The sequence below is a fragment of the Acanthochromis polyacanthus genome, chromosome 4 (assembly GCF_021347895.1).
Source record: "Acanthochromis polyacanthus isolate Apoly-LR-REF ecotype Palm Island chromosome 4, KAUST_Apoly_ChrSc, whole genome shotgun sequence".
NCBI classification, from domain to species: domain Eukaryota; kingdom Metazoa; phylum Chordata; class Actinopteri; family Pomacentridae; genus Acanthochromis; species Acanthochromis polyacanthus.
The window spans coordinates 35,080,681-35,104,012 of record NC_067116.1 but is presented as its reverse complement, the minus strand read 5'-3'; the positions used below and the strand labels follow the sequence as shown (position 1 = coordinate 35,104,012).

General features: G+C 40.1%; 1 protein-coding gene across 1 annotated transcript; it reads left to right on the top strand.

Moving 5' to 3' along the window:
- The first annotated feature begins 14,936 nt into the window (after window positions 1-14,936).
- Window positions 14,937-22,723, top strand: nrl (neural retina leucine zipper). Its single transcript, XM_022208807.2, has 5 exons — window positions 14,937-15,123; window positions 18,019-18,829; window positions 18,908-19,195; window positions 20,132-20,347; window positions 21,027-22,723. Exons 2-5 carry the CDS (start codon window positions 18,212-18,214, stop codon window positions 21,198-21,200), a joined length of 1,296 nt encoding a protein of 431 aa, XP_022064499.1. The 5' UTR covers window positions 14,937-15,123; window positions 18,019-18,211; the 3' UTR covers window positions 21,201-22,723.
- Window positions 22,724-23,332: the final 609 nt, after the last annotated feature.

Here is a 23,332-nt window from a genome sequence, read left to right as displayed (position 1 = left end):
CGACGAATGGTGCGATCTGACACTGATGTACCTTGGCCTTGGAGTTCACCTTTAATTTCTTTGGAGGTTGCTCTGGGCTCTTTGGATACAATTCCAACGATCCGTCTCTTCAATTTGTCATCAATTTTCCTCTTGCGGCCACGTCCAGGGAGGTTGGCTACTGTCCCGTGGGTCTTGAACTTCTGAATAATATGAGCCACTGTTGTCACAGGAACTTCAAGCTGTTTAGAGATGGTCTTATAGCCTTTACCTTTAAGATGTTAGTCTATAATTTTTTTTCGGATGTCCTGGGACAATTCTCTCCTTCGCTTTCTGTTGTCCATGTTCAGTGTGGTACACACCTTTTCACCAAACAGCAGGGTGACTACTTGTCTCCCTTTAAATAGGCAGACTGACTGATTATGAGTTTGGAAACACCTGTGATGTCAATTAAATGACACACCTGAGTTAATCATGTCACTCTGGTCAAATAGTTTTCAATCTTTTATAGAGGTACCATCATTTTTGTCCAGGCCTGTTTCATTAGTTTGTTTTTTTAAATAATTATGTTAATCAACAATTCAAAAGTAATGGCTGTTTTTGATGATTTAATTTTCAATAAATTTTTATTTATTGTTACTTTTGTGAGTTTCAAGTGATTTCAGTGAGAATTGTGGGTTTTTCCTTCTTTAACTGAGGGGTACCAACAATTTTGTCCACGTGTGTATAATGATACAGAAGGCCCAGCCCTGCAAATTGACAGAATTGGTTTCTTAGGTTAGTGACATTTAAAACCCTGGAAGTCTGAATCCGTGTTTTTGAAACTCTCATTTGTACACTGAAGTTGTGAGGTGAAAATGGTCAGATGTAAAGTTGACTGCTTACTGCACTCATATGTGTCTTGTAACATGAAAAAAAAAAACCCACATGGACATGGTAATGAGTAAAAACAAAGTATTATGTCAACATTAATAAATATAAGTGCAATAATAAAAGCAGCAACACCTTAATAGTCAAGTGAAATCATCTCTTTTTGAGCCAGAGTGTTTTCCAATAGAGAAATAAGGTTGTTGTTACAAATTTACCCAACAAGTTTATAAATTAATGTTAAGACCCCACGATGTTATTAAATATGCTAATTTAGTTGGCTAATTTAAATATTAAGGTTTAGAACCTACAATAGTGTATACTTTAAAAAAAACCTGATTAATACAAAATACACATAATGCAACAGTCAACAGATAAAACAACTAAGACAGCTAAAAAAAAATTATAGACAAATAGTAGAAAAGCTAAAGTTTATTAAGCTAGCAGTCGGAAAAGCTGAGAGGAATTGGCTGAACAAAATGTGTGGCCGGAAGAGGCAGAATAAAGAAATAGACTAATAATAGAAAAATGCCAATAGTGGGTCTTGATCCTGCTGCATTCCACTTAGTAGTCTCTCCTCTTATCCCTCTTATAGTTTTTTTTTTTAACTCAAGTCTTGACTCGACCGTTTTTCTCAGGAGATCCCACAGTAGATCTCTGTTACATTTAACTTTCAGACAGTCCAAGGACTGAAATCTTCTAAGTTCCTGAGTAGTTCACTGTTAGTTTGAACCTTTCAACAGTCTGAGAGCTGAAGTTTTCAAAGTTTTGATGCTGTACCTGAGTGAAGCTAATTTCTAATGAATTAAATTATTTGGAGTGATCTCTTAATTTTGAGGCAATGATTCTACCTTGATGTCCCAGTATATGCCTAGTTTCTGCGCACATCATAAAGGCAGACAAACTTAGCAAGTAAAAAGTGAATGTACCTCGATTGGGCATTTAGCAACTGCTGGACATTTCCCTCAGGTGATGGTGGAGAACAAAAACAGAGCTAAAATTGCACTCACATCTACCAGTATATTAAAAACACAACACAAAATCAATGTTGCTCCCTCTTTGCTGGATGTGGAAATAGGTTTGCTAGTAGGTTGTTCACAAGGCAACTTACGGGCCTGTTTAAAGTTTCTGCTGCCCCCAAGTGGCCAGAAATACATTATAACAGGCCCAGGTGTCTCCTTACTGTAATCTGATTAATTTAAAACTGAAAATTGCATGACTCTGATTATTGCTAATGAGCCAAATTATCTCTAATTAGTTTATTATCATCTTTAAAAAAAAAGAAAGAATGAGGACTACTTAATCGGAGCAGTTAGAAACAAAAGCTGTAGCGGCGGTTTCACAGTAACAAGCCTCCATCCAGCTTGGTTCACGATCACAGGTGGATGCTAAATTTACTTCATGACTTAAGAAATGCCCCCTCTGGTTGGCATGGCAACCTTCTATATTCACAAGTCAAAGAATGTGAAACAGCAGGGGGCGACTGATCCTTACAAATGAGCCAACCACTGGGCGAAACTCACACATACATGGTTTGAGGAGTGAGGCAGTCTCACAGGTTGTCATTAGCAACTGTGCTGTGACCTTTTTTTTTTCTAAAGATGCTGTAATGAGTCAGATATGAGTTAGAAAACCACCATCTAGTGAGGAAGCCTCTTTTTTTTCAGTTTGCTGAAATGGAGATAAAGAGGCTGTTTTTTCCCCCTCCAATTCAGTGATTTTTAATGAGCAAACAGCCTCTGGAGTAATGCTAAAAAGATTTTTTCAGTTGACTGAGACTAATTGCCGTGTTTGTTAAATGTTACACATGTATATTTTTCACAGAGTTTGGGAATGCATTTTCCGCCACAGACCTCAAAACTCCTCCCCAGATGGTTACAGCTGCTTGGAAATACTGAACTTAAAAGAATGTAGTGAATCATCGCAGCGGTCATCTGGATAAAAAAGTGATTTATTTCCCCCTTTGTCCCAGCATCCACTCCTGGCCCAGTCGCTCTGCAGTCTGCTTAAGCAACAAGCGAGTCTCTCCTGAAGCTATTTAACATCTCAAACTTTGATTTATGGCGAGATTAGAGGCAGCGTATTGGCAGGCTTTGCAACAATGACTTCATAACTGTACAGTGAAATATAACTGTGGTGTTGGTTTGAACTTTTACACCCACTCTGCCTCGAATGCGATGCGGAATCAACGGTGTAATAATATTCCCCCAAATTAATGTGCCCACTGTTATTGATGAACTGAGCTGCAGAAAGTAGAGCTCTGAGAGCTAAAATAACAAGATTTTGCAAGGACAGAGTTTTAACTGAACCAAATGCTACAGAAATAAAGATTTGTAAGACTATTTCTTGCCAAAAACAACGGAATTTTCCAGTTTTTAGTAACACAACCTTAAAAAGACAGGTAAAAGTTCAAGCAGCACCCAAAGGAGGACGTCTTCTCTACTCAGCTCTGAACTGAAACACGCACACACACACAGGCAGTTATTTTGGCCATACTGCACTGTTTTCTTCACAGCTGATGTGAAGACACATCACATCACGCAGGAGGCACCCGAATACATCCTACTCTTCTCATCATTCTTCTGCTTGTTACCAAGCAACATGATCACACAAAGACCGAGGGAAGAGAGGAGCCAGAGAGAGAACATGTGTGGGTAGAGCAGAGAAGATGCGTGAAAATAAAAAAGGATGCAGGCAGTCCAGAGAAATGTGCATGATTGTGCTCACACAATAGCCCCCTCCCTCCACCCCAGCTTTCTTCCGTGGTGAGTAAAAGGCCTCTCAGTCCACGTTTAAGAAAATGTGGAGTAAAACTTGACAACTACGTACCTAAATTGGCACCTAGAGTTAGCTTTCCACCCTTTGTGCTGTCAGAGCAGCAGCTACCAACAGTTAAATGGGAAATGACTCACGAAAGTGGCCAAAGATAAAACGCAGTGTAATTTAATGTAATTACAAGCATGTCTACAAAAGGTCATAAGTGCAGCGTTCGCCTTCGTTGTCATGGGAACTGTCTCCATAGCGGGTGACAGGGGCCACTGCCTTTGGAGTCACCTTATGCCCCAGCAGCCTTGTTTGCTAGACGGAGCGGCTCGAAGGGCATCAGTCACAGTTTTGTGGCAGCTAATCAACATGGACACGAACCTGCACGGCTGCCGGTTAGCGCTAATAGGGATTATGCAACTCTATTATGTAATTATGCCTGGAAGAAAGTGTGCCTTTCATGGACAATTATAAATAGGAAGTTTAATTACACATATTTTTAAAGAATCAGTTGCTTCTTGTTAGAAAAAAGTGAGACAGAAGAAGAAGAAGCGTCAGTAAATAAAGGCAAAAAAAAGATACCATATATATGACAATTGCAGATTTTGTGCAAAATAAATCGTGAAGAGAGCAGCTGCAGAAAGTGAAGCTCTTAGACTTTTAATATGCAAATTTTCTTTCTGGGAGAGAGTTTTAATCAAGCTATAACAAAAAAAAAAAACAGATCCATATACTTCCAAGGCCAGAGTGCCCGGAGAAAACCCACGCATGCACAGGGAGAACATGCAAACTCCATGCAGAAAGATCCCAGGCCCAGGCCAAGATTTGAACCGCAGATCTTCTTGCTGCAAGGTGAAAGTGCTAACCACTACTCCACCGTGCAGCCCTATAAGAAACATCTCCAAGCGGAATCGTCTTTCACGTCCTCTTTAGAGTCCCTTAAACAAGTAAATAATGATGCATCAAGCTCTCGACTTGAATTAGTGTCATCCCTGATCACTGTCAAATGCATATCAGGACTGATGGTGATGATGATGATGATGATGATGATGATGATGATAATGATATAGAAGACACATTTTTTCCATTCAGGATGCAAGCTAAAATCCAAAGTCTAATAGAGGAATTCCACTGGGTGCATGGCAGCATCACAAAACATGTCTTCAAAGCTGAGAAAGGAATAAATAAAGCTGAATATGTCCGTTGTGGATATTGATGTTACACTGCCAGTGGTGGAATCAATAACTGACTCCCATCGCTGGGGTCAGGGACCCTCTACATTGCTGGTTAATGGACTCCATATGACATGAAATAAAGATGTGCTATTCAGTTTATGTTATGCATCTTAACTGTTCGACTTCTGCACGCCTTTCCCATACGTATTTTAACCAAGCTGGGGACACCTTGAGCTAAATATTCATGTTCACTTGCAAACAATCTCACAGCAACAATGCTAATATGCTAAACAGGTAAAACATCCACATGTTTACCCTTTTAGGTTGGTGTCTTAACCTGCAAATATTTCATAATTAGCAGTAAACACAAAGTGCAGCTGGTGGTAATGTCGTTAGTTTTGCAGGTATTTCACTATAAAACTACATTTTGGATACATTTAACTTTAACTGACAGTGGCAATAGAATACCTCCACCCCTATAACTCTTTTCTACCCTAATGGTACTCAAAGGGCTTTTTCATTCATCCATCTGAACCAGAGTCACTAACATCATCAGACTTCAGAATAAAACAAAACAAAGAATCACTAAACTGATAACGATTCATTCTGAGTGGAATTTGAGGATACACTTTTAAATGAGTTTTACTGTAATGGTTAAAACAAAAACAAGGCAAGTGTATTTGTATAGCACAATTCATACACAAGGCAGTTCAAGGTGCTTTACAATGGAAAAGAAATATATTAATTATAAAAAATATTTAAAGGTAGACATTAAGATCATACATTAAAACCACAAAAGTGCATTAAAAGTAGACATTCATACATTAACTCATAGAAAATAAACTGAACATCTCCAAGAAAGCTGCAGTAAACGGCATGGTTCACTGCAGCCTCACATGGAGATAATAAGTCCAGGATGTATATACCGGGCTTTGCAAAAGTTCTGTTACACGGTTTCATGATCTTTAGAGACGTTTACATGTCAGAGTGAAAAATTCCATTAAATAAACTGAAAGTTCTACCTCATAGGCAGGTGCCCTTAATACAATTTTTTTCTCCGGTGAAGTTGTATCAAGATGGAACTCAAAAGAGTTGAGATATCTGCTCTCCTTCATGCTGGCCACAACAAGTCTGACAGAGCCAAGCAGCTGAACATCAGCCAGATGACCGTCCACAGAGTCGCGGAGAGGCTCAAGAATGGTGAAGATCTTTCAGTGATCTTTCAAGAATGGTGAAGACCTGAAAGATCGTCAACATTCTTTAGCCTCTCCGCGACTCTGTGGACGGTCATCCGGCTGATGTTCAGCACAAAGGAGAGCAGATATCTCAACTCTTTTGACTTCCATCTTGATATAACTTCACCGGAGAAAAAAATTTGTATTAAGGACACCTGCCTATGAGGTAGAACTTTCAGTTTATTTAATGGAATTTTTCACTCCGACATGTAAACGTCTCTAAAGATCATGAAACCGAGTGTAACAGAACTTTTGCAAAGCCCGGTAGGTCCAAGACCATTCAGTGTTTTTCAAGAGAGAGATTTTGAACTTCATCCTTTGATTGAACTCCATGCTTTGAACAACAACAATTTGACACTGTCAGTTGTTTTGGGAGTGCTGGGTTGGAGTTTTTACAAAATCATGTTTTTATAATATATTAAATATGCACGTTTACTCAAATGTTATGAAACCTGTAGGTACCACAGGAAAACACTCATTTATTTAAGAATAAATGTTTGCACCAACAACAGTTTTCAAGCAACTGGAGCATTAAGGAAATGTGCAGCTCAGCTGAAGGGCTGCTGCACAACAATCACACTAGTAATGGTGAAATAATTCGGCCTAAATATTAATCGCAAGTATCAGAATTATTCAAAGGGACGCTGCATTTGTAGTTTGTCACTGATACACAGCTGTGGCTACATAAAGAGCTGCAAACAAATACAGTTTAAAGAACCGCATGAACATACAATAAAGCATGTATGTATGGGTGCACTACATATATAGACTGTCTGAAATAAAAACTGCAGTGAGTAAACTTGTTAACTCTAAATGCTGCACAGTTAATCATCTGTGTGTATTTTAATGCTGCAGCTACACTTAACAGCTGCAGGTATACTTCTGCATTCAAATGTGTTCAGCTTCTTTGCAAATGTACGTGTTGTTGGAAATTTATAAGGAAATACAGTGAAAAATGTAGTGTTAAATCTGCAGGGCATTTGACTGATCGTAGACTCACGGTGCAGTATATTTACTGGATACGAAGACATTAAGAATGACAGTCCTGCATTAGGACGACGTATGGGGAGAAGAATCAGAACAAACTACGTGAGTAAGAAAAGGAGGGGCGTCAAGGGGGAATGAATTAACAGATTTAGTGTCATCTCTCAGTCTGGGAGAGGAGCCAAAGTATCGACCACCATAATCCGTTCATCCCTCTCTTCCTCCTCCTCCTCCTCCTCCTCCTCCTCCTCCCTGACCACCAGCTCTGTCTGCTGCTTCCATCTCTGCTCATCTGTTTTCTGTTTGTTTTTTTAAAATTTCAGATTAAAGTCGTCTAATACTTTATGTTTGTTTGTATCTTCAGTGTCGACATGAACACTGCAAGTTGTGTGGCTTTCCAGCAACAGATTTGTCATTCCTGTTGCCTGTAAGTGAATTAAATACAGAAATAGATGGCTGTGCCATTCATGCAGCCATTTACTAATGCTGTAAGTGAATAATTATGATGCCAGACAGAGTGAAGTGCGCTCAAGCATCATGCGCGTCGTGTTATCTATCATTTTCCCAACAAATTACAGGCTGTCTCATGACAAACATCCCCAAAGTGTTGAGATTAAATATCTAAATGTCCAAGTTTCCCCGCAGCAGGAGCTTACGAGGACGTAAACAGAAGTGATATGATCATAAGTGAGGTGTGGATGGACATTTGAGGTCGCAGTGGGTGAGGTAACAGCAGGGGGACTGACAGCTTATGTGTACCTTACAGACGGTTTATGTGGGCATGGGTATCTGTTAATCTGACACTAGTTTCAGGGGGAGAATCAGCTCTAATCCCATGACTAGCCTGATAAGTCCACTCACAATGAGACCCCACATGTGGACAACATGAGTAAACACACGCGTGTACACACAGACACACAAACAACCTGAGTAAGATGGTCTGGCATGAAAAATCAATGAAAGACAGTAAATGGCTTAGGAAGTATGAAATGTGTAATCTTGTACACAAGCTCCTGTTCAGACTCAAATGGGCAATTTAAAGCTTAACAGTTAAAGTGATGGATTAAATGCCAGTCACAAAAACACTGAGATTAAAGAGGCCAGGAGACGGAAGTTAAATGATAAACAATGTCCCTTCAAGGCGGATGTAAATATTTTTACTAGCCTGGTTTTGTCTGAAGGGAATAAAACAGTGTGGGTCTGAATGTAGCTGATCATAATGAACGCTTCACAGCGGGCAGCATTTGTTTTCTGATTAAATCATGTTAGAATTCAGTCATATGGGAAGGCAATCACATCACAAGGTGTCCTGCTGTTATAACAGTAATGTTTCAAGTCACAGACTGAATGCAAACAGCTCAGAATGCTTAAAGGAAATGTTTCAGCGGTTCTCGTTGTGAAATGATGACAAGATCAGAAAGTCGAAACACACCAACTACATATTCAGTCAAAACTGAGTGCAGATCAGGCTCTGACTTCCTGACATCTTATCTTGTCTGAAAACTTGTAAATATATGGAGAATTTTTGAGTAAATAAAAGTACTTCAGAGACTACAGCTGGGTTATTTAAGGACTGTTGCGCTTTGCTAATACTAAATGAGTCGCTTTGAAAACTGAAATCAAAGGCCACCACACTTCAAAACCTGAATTTTTGGTCCACAAAAATAAGGAGAAAAAGCTCAATTTCACACGATAATGAAGAAAGAAGTAGCACCAGATAAAACAGTCCTGCCAAAAGCACAGCAGAGCAGCTTCGTCCTTTGAATCCAGTGTAATATTTTCAATTTGTCATGGTTTAGCACCTTGAAAATATCTTTTATAACATAAATTATTAGTTCAAATGGAAATGACAGGAAGATAGAACAAGGATGCATTTTATTTCTCGTCTTTGCGTTACACTGTCTAAACATGGAGGGCAGCAGCTAAATCTGTGTTTCGGTTTAATGTAATATGATAATGATAAATAATCAGCCTAAAAAGGCATGAAATTAGGTTTTAATACCTTTACACAATTTCCCAAAGAGCCTTTAAATGTAAAACAGTTTTTTTTCCCTCTGCTTCTTCTCCGCACTTTCTGCCCTCTGCCAGTACATATCAAGGCTCTGTGAAGGTAAAAAAAATTAATACATTAAATACATTTTGCGATGGTGAAATTCCATGTAGCTGCTTAAGTTTCAGGGTTCTGCTTGAAGAAAACTTGAACATTAGTGATGTTACTAGAAACACCTGCATAACTAAAGCAGTATCTCAGGGTCATCGTAGATAAATACGAATAAATACATTTTAAAAACATCAGTTTCTGAGATAAAAGCTGAACATTTAAAAGAAAAAAAAACTTGGATATTCTCTGAGATTTGAGTTTTACGGCAAATAAAGAACACAAATGTACTCTGAGGCTGCAAATGCAAATTTCCACAAACATAGTGTTTGTCTTTTTGTCGAGAAGTCACATCATTTCAGTTTGAAAGCTTTTTGATGGTGCAACTTGTTGTCTGTTGTATCTGCAATGAACGACCTAATCAAAGGGTTAGGGTTAAAACTCCTGATTTGGACGAGGTGCACAGGGGCATCAAGAACTAGAACTCAAAGAATACATCCTATAATATCGCCAGTTTTATATACAGATAGTTAAAATAGGACTTGTGATGAAGCTGTACATAATATAACGGAACATTAACTCTACACCTCCTGTTCAGGTCACATCCAGTGTTTACTGGTTGGCCTCTGGTTTGTGATGAGGCCGATTTAAACTTACAAAGTGAAACAATGTGGCCCCTTTTCTTACAAATGTACAACTTTAATCACAAAAAAAGATGTGTATTTGTTTTTATCACATACTTTCTATATGTAAGAGATGCAGCTAAAGCCAGGAAACAGTTGGCTTAGCTTAGCACGACGACTGGAAAGATTTAATAAAATACCTGCAAGTAACTAAAAACATACTGAAATAATTTATTAAACCCTTTTTATTTGGGCGTAGCGGCCACTGCTGCCAGTATTCAATCGTAAAATTCACATTCTACAGTAGAATGCAATTTTTGTTTGAATAAATTAGGATTGTAACACGGTGAAAATGTGCAAAATATTGTAATTTTACAGAATATATCATTACAGTGCACGCTCGCTGTTTCCTCCATTTCAGATCTTCTGTCACTTGGCTGTGAAACTCTAATAGAGATGATTGATAACAGTGACAAACAAGGCATTGTCAAAAAAAAGGTGTGATAACGATGAAAACAGATATTTATATCAAGTCAAAATGTCTGCTGTGAAAAATACCTACTAGTATAGAGAATAATGTTGTATAACTCCTCATTGTAACTGCTTTTTCAAAGTGAACTTATCACAAAATTAAAGGATTATTTGTAACAAATTACAAACTGTTCATATTTCTCATTCTCTGAGCACAGACAAGCATAATTCTGGTGACCTCTACGGTTTAGGCACATACAGACATCTTTAAACTTGATGATTTTTTTTGTGTGTGTGCAAATTGATAGATGAACTGCCCTTTTAAAGTCAATTGAATTGACTTGTTTGCATTATTTTTTTCAACCCCTCCTCCTCCATTGCCATTTGTGACTAATCACACCGGATTAGACGGGTTACATCAAACCACTACAACATTCAGGCACATTTCTGTGTGTTTGTGTGAGCGTAAAGAGTGAAGGAGACAGAGGGAGGGAGGGTGAGGCAGCTAGGAGGCCCCTTGCGAGGTGAGACGTGTAAGCCTGCTGCTTGTTGCAGAGTTAGTTGGGATTAGGACATGTATCTGTGGGATAAGGCCGAGTTAGTGGGACCCTGCAGGCCTCCACCTCACACCATCTGTCCAAACAGTCCAGTCCTGTCCTCAGCTCGGTCACTCTCATCTATCTGTTTTCTGTCTAAACTCTTCTTCATGTGTCCTTTATTCTTTATATCCAGCATTAGTTACTCTCAAGTTTACTCTTTGTTTCCAAAAAAATGTTCACCGGTGTTTGTCCAGAGTTTCTCTCATTTCAGCAGCCAATGTCTTTTGACCTGCCTTGGCCCTTAGAGCCTCTCAGAGGATAAACGCTGAAGGATATGAAACCGGGTTAACAAGATGAAGGAGAGGTCAGTCTCATTCAGGGGGTTTTGGGCAACAAAAAAGATGTTTGAGTTTAAAGGCTCAGTTCCAAATCACCAAAACATCCATCAGTTCATCAATTTTTTATACACTGCTTTATCCTCTGTAGGGTCGCGAGGGGCTTGAGGCTATCATAGCTGATTTAGGGTTAAGGCAGGATACAACCTGGACGGGTCGCCAGTGTATTACAGGGTTAACACAACAATGGACAATTTAGAATCACCAATTAATCTCAGCATGTCTTTAGATTGAGGGAGGAAGCCAGAGCACTTAGTGAAAAGAACAACATGCAAACTCCACAACCAAAATGTATATTGTCTTATTTGCCTCTAAAAAGACCTATCCACACAGCTTTGGGATTAATTTGTTGGGGTCGAAATAAAAAATACTCTTCAATGTGAGTGCAATGATGCTAAAAATTTGCATTTTTGAGAAATATTCTCTTTCTGAGAGTCAGGTGAGATCCCTTACAAAAGCGAAATGTGTGCAGTAGATTTATGGCAAGGTTACTTAAAAGTTTGCCAAATATTCTTGTCATAATTCATCAGTGTAAGCAGCTAGTTTGCCAGCTCCACCAGCATTCAGGCAATAATGACAAGTTTATCACTCCTGGAAAACATGCTTACTGGTCAGTTGTAGTTAACGTTTGGCGATGTTGTAAATTTGCAACAAAGCTACATTTTCATTATATTCACAGTGGAAAGAGAATTTAAAATCAACTGTTTGTCATATCGCCATCTTCCTAAAATAATCGCCAATGTCAGTTTTTGACCAATTTCCTTTTTTTGCCTCATGATGCTGCCCTGGTAAAAATGCCAACATCCTCAGTTGAACAGATCATGCGATAATACCCCTGTAGTATTCTGATCTAGGGCAAGGTTCAGTGTGGTGTGGTTCAGTTTTTTGAAAAAAAAAAACAGAAAAAAATGGCTTGGGTCATTGTTTTAAGAGTGTGTCCATATGTTTTCCACACCTGCATTGTCAAAGGTTAACTTAAGCTGTTTGCCAGAAACCCAAACTTTTTGTAAGGGAAGAGTCTGTTAGCTTAACTTAGCATAAAGAATGGAAACAGAGGGAAACAGCTAGCCTGTCTGTTAGGAGACTGAAATTTTTGCTTTTTTAAATTAATCCAAGCAGATTTTCAGTCATACTAACTGTGCCCCCTTTTCCTTATTTTTCATGCAAAATTAAGCTAAATATTTCCTCAGCTACGCTAATATTATCTGCTAGTTAGCTTAGCAGTTTTGGACAAACTGCTAGCCTTCAGTATTGTAAATGTTGGCTTCAACAATGAGTGTCAAACACTTAATTTCCTACATTTTAGTGAATTTTCATACATTAATTTGCACCTTCTCTGCATGTGCCTGTATTGTTGTGTTTACCAGTAATAATTGGGGAACTAAATACTGACAAGAATCTAGGCCTTTCTGCTAAACTAGTTCTTTCCTTGAATAAAAACCTCCAGGATTTCCTGCTTCTTTCCTGACAATGCAGGACTCAGAGAAGCAAGAAGATCCTGCCAATAACTGAAGCTCAAAATCTTCGTTAGTGTTTCTCTGGAGAAGCAGTCTACACATAAGAACACAACATTCAAGTGAATGGAATACTTCTAGAGTAACAATAGGGTTCAGGCAGAATACAACCACTACTCCCTCCACCCATTACTGTAATCACAGTGCTGAATCCTTAAAAAGGCCTAATTACTTAAATACACCTCTGCACATGCGGCTGCAGAAGAACAGTGAACAATTGATTTCCGGGCTGTAATTCACCTGAGTGTGAGGAGCACCGAGACGCTGCAGGATCCGATGCTGGAGGGGTGATGGTGTGTTGCCATGAAGCATGAGGTAAGTTCCTCTGTGTCTCCCCCTCTCTTTGTCCCTCACCCTCATGGGAGGCCCTGTTGGTTTAGCTGCTAAGCTTTCCCCGGAAACACAAATGATGGACAGATAGAGAGGTTAAAACAGAACAGAGGAAACAGAAACTAAAAGAAGAGAACAGAAACTGGTATAAGGTGTTTTTTTTTGTCTTATTTAAATGTGTTTATCCAATAGTCCTCTCATTTTACTCATCCCTCAGCATCTTCTCATCTCATCTAAGATCCTAATTTTTGTTAATTATGGGTCAAAGTAAAATATTAAACTTCTGCTTGTGAGTCTTGTGCGATTTCCATGAGTCAGCATGTCTGCTGGCCTTAAAGGTTTTGTTTACTGTCCAAATCAGATTTGCAGAGCCACTATTAACTCACTGATTCCTTAACGAGACACTATTAAGACACAGAGAGACTCGGGATTAACAAGTTTAGCTTTTAAGGAGCATCGAGAAATGCTTGTTATGCATTTCTCTGCATGGCCGACTTAAATGGCTTGGAAAAAAACAATTAATTTACAGATTTTGAGTTTAGCAGGACAGAGTGGAGACACAGGGAGTGTTAATTCCCAGCAAAAATTAAACCCTTTAGTGGATTGTTTTGGTCGGTAGCTCCTGTAGATTTAGCAGCTGAAAACAAAAAGCAGAGTTACTGAGACTACTGCATTTATTCATTTATATAATCGGTCATTCATGTTAAAATGCATTAATTATGGAGCTGCAACAATTAACCGACTAGGAATCAGGCATTAAATGATCAACTATTTTGATAATTATTTAACTGGTTTGAATAATTATTTCAGAAATAAGGTTAAAGTCTCTGACTGCCGCTTCTTACATATGAATATTTTCTGGTTTCTTTATTTCTCTGTAATTTTCCAACAAATCATGTCTCTTTGGTTTTTAGACATTTTATAATAATCAATTAATTCATAAAAAAATCAACATGAAAACGATAAAAACTAACCATCAGCAAATATTTTAACCTAAGAGGCTGGAATCAGAGAATTTTGACTCTTTTCTCCTTAAATTATTACTAGGACTGACAGTGGTTGATTCAGGAGTTGATATCTACTCAACTGATTGTTGCTACAGTTATATCTCAGCAGTGCTAACAGGTCATATGGACAGTTCAGAGTTTAATTCATCAGCTATGACACATTTTTAAAAAATTAATCATGCAGTTTCAAAATCCTTCATAAGAATTTCCTGCTGTCATGTTTGTGGTAGTTTTATCTGTTTAATCTGCACCTCTTAAAACATCTTCAAGTCTACAGTCACAGTTCCTTGTATCCTTTTTTTACTCGACAATGACAGTCTACACTGAAACATTCAAATCAACCGCAAGCAGATTAGATCACTTGGAAAAACAACACATTTATACATTTGTCAGAGAGTTTTCAAAAATGAATTTTAGAGCATTAATCCGGTAAGTAACTTCAGCAGCAGTTAAATCTAAGCTGCTCTTTTGCTCAGTTTCAGTTCAGTCGCTGTGCGTGTCCACTGTGAGGCAGCACAGATTTTACAGTCCAACACAACCATTCAGACTTAGTTTTTCTCAGTGATGAGTTTGGAAACGTTTTTCTTAATGTCTAGCTGACTCAGCATTTAATCGAGTGTGTAAAAATGGCACATTTTGAGTGTGATTTACTCGATTTGGTGATGAATGTGTGTGTTGTTTTGTGTTTAGAATGATATGTAGCATCACAGGGGAATGTGTAGATGTATGACTGAAAGACATAAAACAAGAAGCAGAAATAAAGAAAGATAGACATCAGAGAGAGAGAGAGAGAGAGAGAGAGAGAGACAGACATTGACAGAGAGTGTGAGCATGCCTGTGAACCATGAGAGAGAGATGTGGAGAGAGAGGAGGGGATTGTTGCAAACAGGGATTTGCAGCAGAGGGGAAAGAAAGAAAGGGGGCAGTGGCACTCAGTGACAGAGTGCTATACACACTCACATGCGCACACATGCACACACTCACACATGCACACACATACACACACACACACACTCACTCTGTGTTTCCTCTGTGTCTCTCTCCAAACGTGTCAGTCAGCCAGTCAGTCGATTATTTGTGTGTGTGTGTTTGGTGGGGATGTTGAAAAGAGCCTGTAACCATCCTTCATCTCTATGACCCACGGTAAGATTCATTTCATTCACTTTGTCTGTCGTCTCGTGTCGGACCTTTATCTCTGCTGCCTTTCATTCTACTTTTTTCTCTCTCATGTGTGTGTTTTTTGCCCCGACTCTGGTCCGGAGCCAGACTAAGGCCTCCATGGAGCCCCGTCACTGTTTGCTTTCTTTTACAATCCATTTTGAGCCACGGGGGGCAAAACTAATGAGCTGTGCCACAGAGTCACTAGTCAAAGGTGGACTTTTTAATTAGGTGTGTGTTTTAACAGCAATAGCTATGATATCGGAAGGCCTGTCATTAGTGTTGGAGGAAGCAGGTTTCCTCTTCCACAGCTTTCTTTGATGAAGTTACCAGTGTGGCATGCGTTGGAAATATTTTCATTGATATTATGAGGGGATACTTTCAGTCTGTTCAGCTCCGTTTGAATGTTTGAAGTTGTCAGGTTAATGTTGAACTCATTTGACACCCCAAAGAAGTTGTTCTATATTCTATTTTCATACAACTTTCATTTAAAACATTTTTTAACGTTGGATATACTATAAAAGCATTAAAAAGAACAACGTCTTTCATTTTAATGTGTAACTTGTATCTTCATCACAAAGTTTCTTCAACAAAAACAGTTTTTTGGTGTTGAATCTGCTATAAGAGGAGAGAAAAAAACTAATTCTGTCATTTTAATGTGTAGCTTTTAACCTCACCATCAGTTTCTTACAAAATAAATTTTTCAGCTACATAAAATAAAACTGAAATCAATTCTAGGAATTCTCTGGCTCTAGATTAAAGTCTGAACCTCTTGATAATTGGATTTGGTCTCCGAGACTTGTGGATCTTTCTGTCAAAAATGATTAAGCCATCTGAATTCTTGCACATCAGTCAGTTATGTGTTCAGCGAGCAGATGTTTCTGGATATATTCTGTGTTATATCTATTGTGTGTGAGCCCATTAGCGTGATAACCGGCAATTATCTCAGCCCAGACATTTACAAAATACAGCACCTGAAAGTTCAGGAGAGGCCATTTTTAACAAAACATTTGATTGCATTTGATTACTTACAGAATAACAAACGTCTTCATTTAGTGAGCTTATAGATGAGATCTGGCTGTACTTGATAAAAAGAGGCAAAGTGACGGTCATAATTTGTCACTTTTGCGGTGAAATGGCAGAAAATGCACTTGTTGAACATGCAGAGATATAAAAGTTTAGTGTAGAAGTTCTGGTTTGTCTACATATGTTGCAAACACAAGTATATGTCTGCAAACGTGTATGTGAGTGTGCTGGCGTTTATAGTCCTATACATGTGTGTATTAAGATGGGGGGCAGAGGTGGGGGATGTGCTATAGATTAGTGTCTTAATATAACACACAAACAAGACCTACCTCACACAGACTAATTTCATGATCAACAAAGTCAGACTGACCTTTTTGGCGAGGTGTTTATAGTGCAATCATATTTACAGCTATGGTGTGCAGCCTGTGCAGCACCACAGTGAAAAGATCTCAAAATTTAAGACTAGACAACAAAGGTATTTCATATTTTTTGTAACACTCTAAAGTATCAATGAATGTGCAAAAACAGACTGTTAAGATTTTGCGTCTCAAATGTAGAATAACATTACAAACCTGTAACTGTGAGTAAGTCCAAATTTCTTTGAAGAACACTTGAACTTTTTGATATAAAAAAAGACTGTTCTAGTAATGTAACTACAATTTTCTATTTTTTTAGCAGTTGAAACTGTGAAATATTAGTAACTGAATTCAAATTAGATACAATAAATGACAACTAACTGAAAAAGAAGTATTGGTTCTATAACTGTACAGGACTAGCTTGTATAATTACTGAAGTTAGCATAACAAAAGTGTTGAATGAATGTCTTTTAAGCAGTTTTTATTATCGAGGCATTTTATATAGATATCATTTCTCATTATGTCTATCTAGCTAATTATACATTGTTTGTATACATATAAATATCCTTTATTGACCTTAAAAAGCCAGCGAATGTATAAAACTGAGGTTAGAACATGTATTTTAATTATGGAAAATTACAGCACTTTACTTCAAGGGGCTTTCTGATGAATTTATGAGTTGACTAAAAGATCTTGTGGATTGTGTCTGTGAATCAAATAGTATGAAGCCTTTTTGTAACTGCAAAGCAAACTGTGCAAAGTCAGATAAAAATGTCATCAAGTAACATCGCAGGAGGCTACATTAGTTGGGTGCTGAAAACTACAACTTTAAAACGGAAATAAAAAGTCAGAGAGTGAGGCTATAGAAACACGTGAGCTTATAGCAGCCTGACACTCATCTCTGCCAGAGTCATCAGCTTAAGGCCACATTAGTGTAACACACCTGAACCTCTCTTTAACCTGTTGACTGTCAGGTGCTGTTGTCGTTGAAATGAAGACGCTGACACTTTGTCAGTTTTTGTTGTATTTAATTCTAATTCTGTGCTTTTTAAATCTATTTCCTAAAGCTTTTAGTCCATTTTGTATTATGTCATTGTATTTTTATGCTTTATCTTTTAGTCTATTTATCCAGTTTTAATTATTTGATTTTAGTTTTGTCCCTTTAATCTTCTCTGAACTATTCCTTTTAAATGTAGCTTTATTTTTCTGTCATATCATATTATCAGTTATTTTGTTGACTTTAAACTGCACTAAGCTGTATGAGAGTTGCCATACAAATAACTGATTGATTGATAAACCATTTATCTCAGGTTCTGCTGCATCAGTTCCATCATGCATATGACAGTTTTATGGTAAAACTGTGGAGAACTGTATAATTACAGAATATAAATCCATTGTAGGATGCCTAATTATGAAATGGTTGATTGATTGACTTGGCCATCCCTTTCTCTTGCCACTGTATCCCAAACCCTTCCTTTCCATTCCTTTGTTTCTTCAGGACAAAAGACACACAGACAAGGACAAGGGGACGAACAGTTTCTCTCAAAGGAAACTTGCCAACCAGTCGGCTTCCTGACATCCCTGCTGCTGCCGTCTATGAGCCGCACTGAGGCGGAGGAGTGGACTGTCCAACGATCCTGACACAAGGAAAAACTCTGTTGAAGCTCCAACCAGCAGCAGCAGCAGCCACCATGTCCTCACCCTCCCTCCCCATGCCGTCTCTCCCCCCGAGTCCCCTGGCCATGGAGTACCTGAACGACTTTGACCTCCTTAAGTTTGAGGTGAAATCAGACACTCCTCCTTTGCCTCCTCCATGTTCGTACCCCAAATCTGGCCTCCCCCACGACCCATCTAGCTCTCCATATACCAGCCACCCTCCACAGGACTCCAGTTTAAGCTCCAGCCCTTACAACTCTCTGCCACCTTCGCCGACACTCAGCGATGCCCATCCGCCGCCCTCGGGCTCCTCCTCCCTCTCGTCGTCCTCCTCCTCCATCTCCTTCCCCATCTCCATATCCAACAGCTTCACCTCCGGCATCAGCTCCGGCTCTCAGGGGAACATGGAGGGCAGCCCGGGCCACGGAGGCCCACAGGGTCCCACTCCGGCTTCACTGGAGGACCTGATCTGGCTGGCAGCGCTGCAGCAGCAGTTTGGAGGTGAAGTTACGGGACCTGCCACTCTGCTTGGAGCCTTGGGAGGGGTGCCGGAGCGAGGGGACCGAGAGAGAGGGCCAGTAAACGGCTTCCTGGGCTGTGAGGATGCTGTGGAGGCTTTGCTGAACTCTGCTGCTGCAGCTGTCAGCTCACAGGTAATAATCTGATTCCTGAGTTATAGCTCTTTCCTCTTTTACATGAAACAAACTGACTGCATATCCTCCTCTTTGCAGTTTCCGGGTCTTTCTCAGAGCTCCAGCAGCAACCTGGGCGACTCCAGCAGCGACAGCGGAGGTGACATCTCCTGTACCAAGGCGGCCGACATGTGCCATCGCCCGCTCGTCTTCCTCTCATCAGCTCCTCCATCCCTCCCCAACACCGCCCCCACCTCGGCTCCCTATCCACAGCCCCTCAGCCCCCAGGGCCGCCTTCATCACCACCAGCATCACCACCATCAGCATCACCCACATCACCCCATGCATGGCAGCCATCACCATCATCACCACCCACAAGTCAATCAGGTACACAGATTAGATGAGGCATTGTCATGACACTCAGTGGGAATCAATAATCTGTGGGAAAATTCTGGAGGGGAAAGACGTGGAGTGAGAAGACGGTGGCACATGTCGCATTAGAGGGCCAGGCGGAAGGAGAGAAGGATCGCGCAGTGAAGGATTAGGATAAGGACATTAGAACACGGTTATTAATGTCTGTGTCTATCTCAAGTATTACTTTAAGGATTGCTCTCTACACGGCAACAACACGCTGAAGTTAAATCTTTGTCTTTGCGAAGTCTTGTAAACTTGCATTACATCACCAACTCTCCTAGAAAGACCTACTTTATATTATTAGAGCTGCATTTCTTATATTCATGTTTACATTCTGTTTATACAGCAGCCTCCTTGTGGATGCACTCAGGAGGCCCATATAGTTGCTGACAAATACCTTAATAAAGACTTATTTCTGATTACAATTACATTATACTGCGCTTCTAACAGTCCGACTGCTGGCTTCTAGATGTAATTTATTAGTTAGAAAACTTCTTTGTGTTCTGGTTGATTGAGATGTCGGAGTAGATCTCTATATAGAGCACAGCCTGAGCTTATGATAATATCTGCTATTATTGCTGTGCGTAATCCTGATAACTGTCACCCACACTTAGTCAGATTACATGACAGATTATGGACATGTGGTGCCGAAATGTGCCCCCTGACAGACAGACAGACAGACAGACGTGCTTCACACACTACACACCCTCAGTTTGACACACAATCTGCACACCATCATGGTCACACACACACACATATATATATATATATATAAAGCCTGAATCCTGGAACGAATCCACTTCATGCTCCTGTAACTGTGCACACTGTGATCACTTCCAATGTGTGTCTCCAGCGCCTGTTTGACAAACACCATATTCTCTCTGTGTGTTTTCTCCATCTGCCCGGCAGTGCGGGGTGAACGAGCGCTTCTCTGATGAGCAGCTGGTGAGCTTGTCGGTGCGCGAGTTGAACCGACACCTGCGTGGGGTGAGCAAGGACGAGGTGGTGCGCCTGAAGCAGAAGCGCCGTACGCTAAAGAACCGCGGCTATGCCCAGTCGTGCCGCTACAAGCGCTTACAGCACCGCCATGCTCTGGAGTCAGAAAAACATGTGCTAACACAACAGGTACACAACATTTTCTGTCCTGTTGGTCAGCTTTAATGTAGATTTGTCTTCCTGAATAGGCCATATTTGGCAAGACAGAAAACTTTCTGTTTATTTCTAGGCCCATAAAACTTTAGAAAACACCATTTCCTTTGTTTCTTTTCTTTCTCCGCAAATCAGAAAATGTGTCTCTGACTTAGCTAGTTAGGTTTTTGCAGCCTGTTGTGATGTCACAACAGGTTACTCTACTGACTCCTCCCACTTTGGACTCCTCTCAGCCAAACATTGAGCAGAATAGATGCAGAAAGAGGTGTAGATTTAAGCCACTTCCTGAAGGGGTGGAGGCAGCAGCAGCTCAGTTGGATTTAAAGCTACAAACACTGAAACAGCCTGTTCGGAACAGTGCTGAAACCAGGTCTACTATAGGTATGGTAGAATTAACCGTCTGTACAGTACTTTGAGCTCAAACTTGAGATGCACATTCTGCATGTATGTGAGACAATAATTTGCTAAAGAAGGGTATAATATGGGGTCTTTAAAGGAGATGAAAACAGCAGCGTCTGATATATCTTCCTTCATATGGCATTCCTGGCATGACTTCTAAGAGAATATCTTTGTAATATAGCTTCGTATTATAGCTAGGTAACACACAATACCACAATAAACCATCGGATTGTCTTGTTTTCTTCCTTCCCTTCAGTTGGAACAGCTACAGTGCGAGCTGACTCGAGTGCTGAGGGAGAGAGACGCCTACAAGGCTCGCTACGAGAAGCTCCTCAGCACAAACCACAGTACTGGCGGCAGCAACGGCGCCGACGCTCCACCGACCCGCACCAGCAACCCACCTTCCCCACCCCCTGACTACTTTCTCTGAGTTTAACCCACAGGGGGAGTAGGAAGAAGAAGAAGAAAAAAAACAAGACCAGCCAACTCGGAGCAATCAATGATGAGTAATCAGACTTGGGGGAAGAAAACAAAGATGTGTATGTGTGTGTGTGTGTGTGCATGTGTTTGTGTGTGAGAGAGAACGTGGAAGAGAGACATTGGCAGGTGTTTTGGGAGGGGGGGCGATACAACTGTGAAAAGCACCCCTGAGTGTTTTGAAGGGGAACTGACTGTTAATTCATAGGGTTAGACTCAGCCCTAGGCCGCTTTGCCGATTTACTTTACTGTGAATGATAGTTGCACAAAAACTGGCTGAGAGCTCTCTGCTTGTGGTACTGGTGCAACGAGCTATAAAAATGGATCAAAAATGCTTTATTTCTCAATAAACAATCACACTGCTGAGTTTGTTATCTATGCAATCTGCAATGTACTCTCCAAACGAGTGGTTGAGGCTCACTGTAGGTTTTCTTTTCTTTTTTTTTTTTTTACAATAAGCTGCTAAAGCTGCAGAGGTCTGAATAGTGCAGTGGTGCTGGATGTGGAGTGGTATGGGCTTGGATAAAGTATCCATGGCATGCAGTTAAGTATTTGCCAGCTAATATTTCACAGTTGCCTACCAAAGTGTTTAAGCTCACCAAGACTTGTTATTCTTTGTAAAATGAAGAATCATAGATTAAAGAATGTACAAGGATACCTTTTCATGGGAATCTTCCAGTGATTGTGCTAAATGAATAGTTGGGGGACACTGCTCATGTTTTTTAGCAAAGAAATCGACTATTTTGCTAGTTGGAAATGGTGACTTTCGGCCAGAATAGACTTGCTGTTTGCTCTCAAGACGGGTTTTTTTTTTTTTTTTTACATACAGGGACGTGGAGCTGGTTAGTGTGCTTAACTTGAGCAAAGAGAGGCAAAGAAACCCATCACAGCAGGCAAAAAAGCAAAAAAAAAAAAAGAGTGTGGCATGATTTGTGTGGTTGTGTCCAGTTCTCCAGCATAGAGAAGCTATTTTTGGGCAGATTGAACACCTCCGTATGACAATCACCACATTAATACGACATGCAGCACCACAGAGCTGGTCACTGTGGACTCGGGTACTGTGGGCTACCGATGCAAACACACACAAAAAAATAAACTGGTGCAGGGATGGAATTCAAAAAATGCAACAAAAAAATCTCTTCATGGAGACACATTCTTAACTGTCCCATGAAATCATTGCCAGGGTTCATGCATTAGAGCTATTTATTTTGTTTGGGTGTAGGTTAAATAAATTGTTCTTTTATTTATTCACTTATTTATTCAGTATTTATTGTTTATTTATGTACTGATTCTAATTATTTTACTGGTTTTATTCCCATTAGCGTGTATTTTTACTTTCCTACAGTTTATTCTTTTATCCACTTGTGATTAGAATTAACATTATTACAAAAATCGACGGCCATTATCGTGGTTCTCTGCTCCTGTTGTAGTGTGGTTTCATATGCATATGAAATAAACAAAGTACTTTACCATCCCCGTCACATGTCGGTGTGTGTTTTTTTGTGCACCTTGAACACAGGCTTTGACCTCGTCTCCTGTCCATTCACCTATCTGAGCATCTTTCACCCTCCTGCAGGCCCTTTTCTCTGCAGCCCCCCCCCCCCCCCCCCCACACACACACCCCCCCCCAGGCCCTGCACCATCCCTGCCTTTATCAGAGTGCCTCTATAGTGAGGCAGTGACCCTGGGTGTGTGCAATGTTTGGGATGACCTCATCTTCAGCTCTCCCTCCCTCTCTGTGTCTCTCGCTCTCTCTCTGGTCTGTATAATAGGAGCAGGATTAGGGTTATAATAGCGCCCTGGCTGCTCACTGCCGGAGTCTATTGTGGCTTTGTGTGGGAGGGACGCACCACTGCTCACGACCACGCTCACATTCTGACAGAAAACACGTCCAAATACACTCCTTGGATTCTCGGTGACTGGAAAAAGGCTTGATTGAATAAAAAAATAAATAAAGTAAATGTCAAGGAAAAGGTCACGCGTGGGGGGGATGTGACGGAAAAGAGAAAAGGCAGAATGAAAGAGTTGGTAAACAGGTAGTGAGGCTGTCACTCCTTTGTTCTGCTGCAGGAAAATCCACCAGTG

Bases quoted from the DNA above. Each gene is read 5' to 3' on its own strand.
- nrl (XM_022208807.2), top strand. From the start codon at position 18,212: ATGTCCTCACCCTCCCTCCCCATGCCGTCTCTCCCCCCGAGTCCCCTG. The intron at 18,830-18,907 runs GTAATAATCTGA...TCCTCTTTGCAG, and splicing joins CTGCAGCTGTCAGCTCACAG to TTTCCGGGTCTTTCTCAGAG. The intron at 19,196-20,131 runs GTACACAGATTA...TCTGCCCGGCAG, and splicing joins ACCACCCACAAGTCAATCAG to TGCGGGGTGAACGAGCGCTT.